This window comes from Cydia fagiglandana, chromosome 8 (genome assembly GCF_963556715.1).
Source record: "Cydia fagiglandana chromosome 8, ilCydFagi1.1, whole genome shotgun sequence".
Lineage (NCBI taxonomy): Eukaryota > Metazoa > Arthropoda > Insecta > Lepidoptera > Tortricidae > Cydia > Cydia fagiglandana.
This window is the reverse complement of record NC_085939.1, coordinates 6,154,079-6,161,487: the sequence shown is the minus strand read 5'-3', so window position 1 is coordinate 6,161,487 and position 7,409 is coordinate 6,154,079. Positions and strand designations below refer to the sequence as shown.

Below are 7,409 nucleotides of genomic sequence, written 5' to 3'. Positions count from 1 at the left end.
AATTGTTTTAAAATAATAAACAAGTACGATTATGACCGTGACTGTTTCTTAAATCCAATTTGTTTACTCCAAAATCAAACAATGGTACTATCCGGTATTCGGCCGGATAGTAGGGCACTATCCGGTATCCGGCCGGATATTAAAATACTGGCCGGATAGGGCGGATACCGGATAGTAACCGAATATCCGGTGCATCTCTAGAGAATATTCAAAATAAATATCAAGTGGCCAATCTGGTTTTATTTAAGCATTTGAACACCTGTTAAATGCCAATTGGTGATAACTAGTAACTAGAATACGTTAAACGAGAGAGAGACAGGCATAACTATAGCTGGAGTTCAGGGAACTTGTTCAGCTGTCCATAGTAGAGTCAGACAAGTAAATCTGTCCTTGTGGTCTATTTGCAGAACAAATGATTCATTTTGAGATGATAGTGTAGTGGGGAGTCAACTGACAAGCTCTTCTAAGGAACATGTCGAATGTGAAACATGCATTCCCGAACATTTCTGATCCCCACCCTTTTCCAATATTATTGTTCTTCACTCATTGACAATTCAACCCACGTGTCATTTTCCCCAATGCAGTTCCGGTACATTTATATTATCGACACACGATGCGCGGCTCTAACCATACGCTAATAAAGTTTACGTACCGACAAGCGCTTACGCCGTTGACCTAGAGACTATTATTACTTAATCCGCGCGGAAACGGTCCTTGTCGGTCTGCACTGCGGGCAGTCCATGCGCGCCGTTGTCATGTATACAAGACTTCTCGTAGAGCCTAGTGCGGTGATATTACGTCATGAATCGATATTGTTTAGTGGTTGTTTTTAATGATAAAGACCTTTATTTTTAACATTGTCGTGTGTAAAAAATATGTTAATTTTTGGCATTCTCGAAATAAATTAAAGTTGGTTAAGAACAAAGCCAAATTGAGAAGATTTTTACCATAAATTGTAAATATCGATATCACATTTTGCAATCCCTAAACTTTTTATTAGTTGTTTACTTAGAATTTACTCTGGCGTGTGAGTGAGCGTCTTTGCGGACTAGGTCCGGCGGCCAAAAGGTTAAAAGGGGTTATTAGATCTATCCTTTCGCCGGACATCGAGTAAACTGCTTGCTGTATGTGTCATTTAATTATGTAAACTCTTACTTTTGTTATTATACTGAATGTAGAAAAAAGAACAAAATATATTGTGTAATATTAGAGCCTTAAACTATCCAAACTAATGTTTTGTAAGACAAATGCTCTACAATAGCTGAATATATTATGTTATAGTTTACCTATTCGAAATAAGTATGCAATTATTAAATACTTAGTTCGACTATGGTGTAGGCGTAATAAAATTTTGAATCTTTCGTACCCAAAGAAAGATGACATGTAGATATAATGTACCTAATGACGATTCGTAGGTAGGTGCACTGCCACTCATTTGTATATAAAAATGTGATAAAATATACTAATATTAGGTATAATCCGAAATTTTCAAGTAACAAAACGAAGGCCATCCCATTTCCATATAGGAGCAAGCAGGACGGGCTGGATTGGCAAAATGGGTCCTGATTTTGTAGCTCGACTTTGAAATGGGCCTATGGATTAAAGAGTTTAGTTTAGTATTTATAAATATTTAGCATAATTTCCTGGGGGTCTACCCGCCATCCCGACGCTCACGCTTAATACACGGTTGGCAACGAAGCACTGTTGAGGTTGGGAGTGTGCGACCATGTAGTAGAAAGTGGCGCCCAAACTGATTGATGGAAGCTTGGTTGCCAGCCGCGCAGTACAGGCTTACTTGACAGCTGTATGCACAAGCAGCGAATTTTTGTTGCAATTTTATTATTATTGAAGGAAATAAGGACACCACAAATTTGTAAATATAACAATGAAATCGCGTTAAATAATGAAATCTATTGACGTTATTTAAAATGTGATGATACCTACTTACATCAAAGTACAGTAGGAAAAAGCATTCAATAAATTCATAGTAAAATATTTAAGAGTATTTTATTTTTTCCCTGTAGTAGTAGTTCAGTTTCTCACAATCTCTTTCTTAATTTAGTGTCGAAACTGCTACGTCGTACTTACTTTGGCGCGTAGTATGTACTTACTTTTGAATACCTGAAAGATAAGTGACCCTGTCTAGTGTCTACCCCCACGGCAGACTTTCAGCCTGTTAGGTTTTGCAAGTTGACTTATTTTATACTTTATCATTATCACTCACCAATAGATATTTTTTAATGAAATAAACATTACTTAGTTTAATAATGTTTTCCAATTTTTATTACGAATAGAAATTAAAAGTTTACAAGATACCAAGAATTAATAATCAAAATATTGTAATATTAGTGAATTTATTGAATTCTTAATGAAATATTGACATTTTAAACCCAACATTATTACACATGGAGGTTTGTGGTTCTGGCCCACCAGCCGACCTCTAATGTCCATACCTGGAACAAATAATACACTGGTGAGTGGGTATTGCTAACATTTCATGAATTTCACATTCAATTCAATTGAAGAAACCTATTACTATTATCTATACTTATATATTAGCTTGTGTGTCAATGGAGCTCTGATATGTAGTAGTAAAAGTAGAATTGCAATTTTATCACTTACCTATATCAGAAACAGTACCGTCTTTACCATAAGGGCACATGGGCCCAATAGTAAAAAAATGTTACTTTAATTTGCTTTCTTTACTTTCCAAAAGGGCCCTAAATTCCTATGTGCCCCAATATAGTTAAAAACGGCCCTGGCCGCGTAGCCAAGATGCCAATCGCTAACGCTCCGTAGCGATCCAAACGCAACTGTCACTGTCACACTAATGCGGAAGAGTGATAGGGATACATAATGCTTTTCGTTGTCGAAGCAATAGCGATTGTAACCTTGGCTAGGCGGCCTGATCAGAAAGCACCTATCACATAAACAACAATGAGGCCAACTTTGCTTTTTAAATAGTTAAGAGGTTCTGTGACATAAGTTTTTCATGTAAAGGAAATTATATTCAAAGTTTCCTATTATTCTCCAATCTGCACATGAATGTGAAAAAAACTTACTTTTGGAACTCCCATTCTCTGTTGTCTAGAGGACAAACTTGCCGGGTCTTCAGCCAACGCGAAATACAGTGAAAATGGAAGGCATGCTGCAAAAAACATTTAATTTATATCATTTAAATTATAATAGATTAAACTTATTAAATGGTGACATACAAATTACAGTATAGTCATAGTGTAGACGGTAAAGTATTATTTATATGTGTAGTTAATAACACATAAATAAAATGATATAAAGTTAGTTAGTAGCTAGTTTAGTGCACCTCCATATCAAGTTATGAGGTTAGTGTTGTGTTAGGTCTTTAATGCTTTGCTTTGTACAAGTTAACAATTATATTTAAAGTTTTACAGTAGAGGTACATATCTAGGTTTATGATATTAAGTTTAATACTATTATTTTGTACTAAGAATAACACTCTTAACTCAGGGGTCTTGCAAACTTTTTGACCCAAGGGTCACAACCTGACCTTTTGATTCATTTTCACAGGTCAGGTATAACAATTGTCATTTTTACATAAGCCGAAGCTAGCGTGCCGGAGCAGACCATAATTTGAAAAGCCTAGCTCAAACTGATTATTAGAGGACTTTTTGAACAAGGTATACAAATTAGCAGGAAATAGTGTGGACGAACATATTTATGAGTGATATTTCCATAAAGGGTCATGTCTTTGTTTTGTAGAAACAAATATCTTTTAAATTAAAGGTTTAAATGAACAGGAAACTTACATTACAGACTCCCCAAGCTACTGTGCACTCTTCACTAGTGGCTGATGCCTGGTTAGCCTGACATTCTATGCATAGATCCATGATATGATTGCGGCAGATAGCGCAGTTATCCACCACAATATCTAAAACACAAAGACTTTGTTATGACACATTGTTGACTACATTTAAGGTTACGTGTTGGAATAAAATATATTGTACGAACCCCAAGCCCACAAGGCAACTGCGTTCCACTGAAAGAAAAACAGAAGTCGTTAGTGAAAACTGTGCCATTAACAAAGTGACAAAACCCAATTGGCACAATGATGCTGCGATTTACCTTTTTGACTTCGAAACGCTTTTTGTCGCCTTTGCCACTACTGGACGAAGCCATCTCTACTTCCTCTTCGTCGACATCCATTGCGGAAGCCATTCTATTTTACAAATACCTTATTAACTTTGAAATAATGAATAAAAACTGAACAACAATTTGTGTTTGACGGCGGTAGGGTTGACTTGCTAGGTTGTTTGAGGCTGAGGCTTTTCGTTCCGTTTCGAAGATAAAGATTGACAGAACGACGTAATGCCGGCTACATACGTAACGATAAATCGTTGCGATAAAACTGTGCAGTCCGACTGTGCAGATAAATCGAACCGTGTGTATGACAAATCGTTACGATAAATCGTTGATCGGTGGCAGTTGCAAATTATATCAGAAAAATCGTTGTCGAAGCGAACTGCACAGTTTTATCGTTACGTGTGGATGGCGATCGGTCATTTCGGCAGTACTTCACGTAGCTTGCTTGTGTGCGCACGTTCGTTCCTCAAGTAAATAATGAAAAATGACAGCGTTTTACACAAAAATAAAACGCTAATTAAATAACTTACCCTATTCGGAACCTAATAATAATATTGAGAATGGCAACCCTGTTGTCGGTCGTATTGTCCTTTTCTAGCATATACGTCCCTCTCTCTCCCACACTCCCACCACACAGCAGTTTGCTTTTTGGCGGTTGTCGCAAAAACAAATTTCCAACTCATTGTCTCAAAATTATACATATTTACACCAGGCAGGATTAAAACTTTAGGTTCCGAATAGGGTAAGTTATTTAATTAGCGTTTTATTTTTGTGTAAAACGCTGTCATTAAACAACTGTACCGCTATTCGGAACCTAATAATAATATTGAGACGTGTTTGTTATCGCCTGGTGGTGGGAAGACGCCAAGCCAATGTGATTTATACATGTACTTATTATGTATATGTAATATTATTATATTATGAGTGTTTAATTAATTATGCAGTACACCCTTTATTTTAACACCCGTGAGGAGAGAGGTATTTAGTAAAGCATACAATTTGATATTCCATTATATAATGATACTAACTTAGCATTTTATATACGTACTTAATGTACTTATAAATGTTCAAAAGAATAAGTGAGTCACCACAAGGGTGCTATACTGGTACTTAAATTACATGAAAACTGGGTAAAAAAAGATGTGATAGGTCAGTCTACTCTTCAAGGAGCATACAACATCTGTTATAAGGAGTAATGTAATTCAAGTATGAGAAGATAAAAATAATAAAGTACTAGAGTAGTTTTTATTTATAAGTAGCAATTATTATCAAATTTGATAATAATTATCTATAATAGTAAAGTAAGCAGTTGCAGGAATATAACAAGGACAGGACCTTTCTTATTTCCAGAATCCCTCGGGATTAAGTAGACGAATATTTTAATTATTCTTTATATCACTATCACCACAAAGTTAATAAAATTAGGTACTTGTTGAAATGTCATAGAGAATCACTAAATTTCTTTAATGACTGTAAGCCATATACTTTGTTATAGGTTATAGCTATAAAATGCATTTAACCCTTTTAAACGCTTTACCTGGCTTTACTAACGAGAACGCGAGTCAATGTACCTAAATAAACCTTACTTGAAAGTGTGAAGGTTACTTTGAGAGCTTAAGCCACAACACTCATGTGTTCACTGCGCTGTGAGCACTAGTTATGACGCTTTTTGGTGTTCTTAGCGTTCAAATGGTTAATGTAGAATTGCCACAGAACTTTATCAATGATATTTGCAGAGTCATTCTAATTAAACTCATGTTTAGCTATCATAACCTTAATTTTACTCATTAATTTGTATATATGTAGTAAGAGTAATTTCTCAGTGGTTTACTTTATCTGGTGCCTACTGGTAGACATAAGCCTTGAAACTTTATTGGTTCTGACCGCTAAAGAGGCTTAATTTCTGTAAACTATTCATAGACATTGCTTAATTCTGAATATTCAGTGTGTAAATTATAAGGAATAAGATACTTAATTCGAAACCCTAGCTCATCGCATAGGTGCTTTTAACCGATAGAAATAGAAATAGAAATAGAAATATATACAAATTTACCCTATTCGGTAGATATACAAATTTATGTACTTATTTCGTGATTTTACATTATTTGCAATAACTATGCGAAACCAGGGGGTCCCCGACCTTTTGCCGGGCGCCCGTGGCCCAAAGCCAACAGCGCAGAGGCCCTTTAAGAGGGACCTATTTCATCCAATGCTAGAATCAGCACTTTGTCGAATCTATTAGATATTTAGGTATACTTATCCTCCTTATGAACTAAGGATAACTGTACCTTGTTTATATTTCAATAATAGCAAGATTGTAAATGTTATTATATATTCTGAAATATAATATTACTGAATTTGGGCCAGTGTACTTTTGTATACTATATCTCTGGCCTACTATATAGGATAGTCTAATAACGTCCCGCCTCCTGGGAGGCAATATACAGAGTTCTTGCATATATATTCACGATAGCGCTAAGTAGTGGGGATCTAGTTTACCGACACTTGACTACATGAAATTATTGTGTACATTTTTTTTTTACAGGTCTCGAACGAGAAGGGTACCTATATATAGGTTGAGGTCCTTAACTTGTGGATTTGGTAGGAGCAAGACACAGACAGGGTGTAAATTAATTGATCCACCATGTTTCAAGAGATTCATGTGCATTGATGCCTTGGTTACACTGTATAGACAGACTATATAACTCTTTGGCAGAGTTTTGCCAACATATTATAATAAATGACTGCATTTGTTTGGGTGTACTTGTTCCACGACAAAGACATATTTATATCTATTACAATGTATTTTCGAAAAGTACTCGCGTTTCAAAATAGCTTCGCCTTTTCGCAAGGCCTGTTTCCCATTTTTTTTGTGCAAAGCAAACCGTATCACAATGCTATAATTTTGTATAAATTGATAACTAGAGGGTCATGCCCTAGACGTGACCGCCGAAGTTATACTAGTTAGAACCGTTCGTGCAAACCATTAAGTCACTGTTTATTAAAAACCTTATGTCGTGGGTACATTACATTCCACGGTGGGTACATTTGTTAAACGTATAGTATCAAACTATGATGAATAATGATAAGTGAATTAAGTGATAACAATATTTGGTCCGTGCATAGAAGCGCGTGCCCTTGAGATTAGGGCATGGGTAGTTTAAAATAAACTTAATCTGTGCATAGGAGCACTTACGATCAAGGTGGTTCAAATCTTCAAGGGTCACAAGACAGACATAAAGGTGTAAAATAAATCATTCATAAACGCCCCGTTAGGTCAGTTTTGTATA

General features: G+C 35.8%; 1 protein-coding gene across 1 annotated transcript; it reads right to left on the bottom strand.

The window, feature by feature from the left end:
* Window positions 1-2,256: 2,256 nt before the first annotated feature.
* On the bottom strand, window positions 2,257-4,326 carry LOC134667011 (RING-box protein 1A). The gene is made up of 5 exons (XM_063524319.1): window positions 4,102-4,326; window positions 3,988-4,015; window positions 3,786-3,907; window positions 3,063-3,148; window positions 2,257-2,453 (listed from the first exon to the last, which is right to left on the bottom strand). Exons 1-5 carry the CDS (start codon window positions 4,192-4,194, stop codon window positions 2,441-2,443), a joined length of 342 nt encoding a protein of 113 aa, XP_063380389.1. The 5' UTR covers window positions 4,195-4,326; the 3' UTR covers window positions 2,257-2,440.
* Window positions 4,327-7,409: the final 3,083 nt, after the last annotated feature.

What these genes read in the sequence shown, in the direction of transcription:
- LOC134667011 (XM_063524319.1), bottom strand. Translation starts at nt 4,194, where the DNA reads ATGGCTTCCGCAATGGATGTCGACGAAGAGGAAGTAGAGATGGCTTCG. An exon ending in AGCGTTTCGAAGTCAAAAAG is followed by an intron (nt 4,016 to 4,101) that starts GTAAATCGCAGC and finishes TTTTTCTTTCAG; the next exon opens with TGGAACGCAGTTGCCTTGTG. An exon ending in TAGCTTGGGGAGTCTGTAAT is followed by an intron (nt 3,149 to 3,785) that starts GTAAGTTTCCTG and finishes TGTTTTTTGCAG; the next exon opens with CATGCCTTCCATTTTCACTG.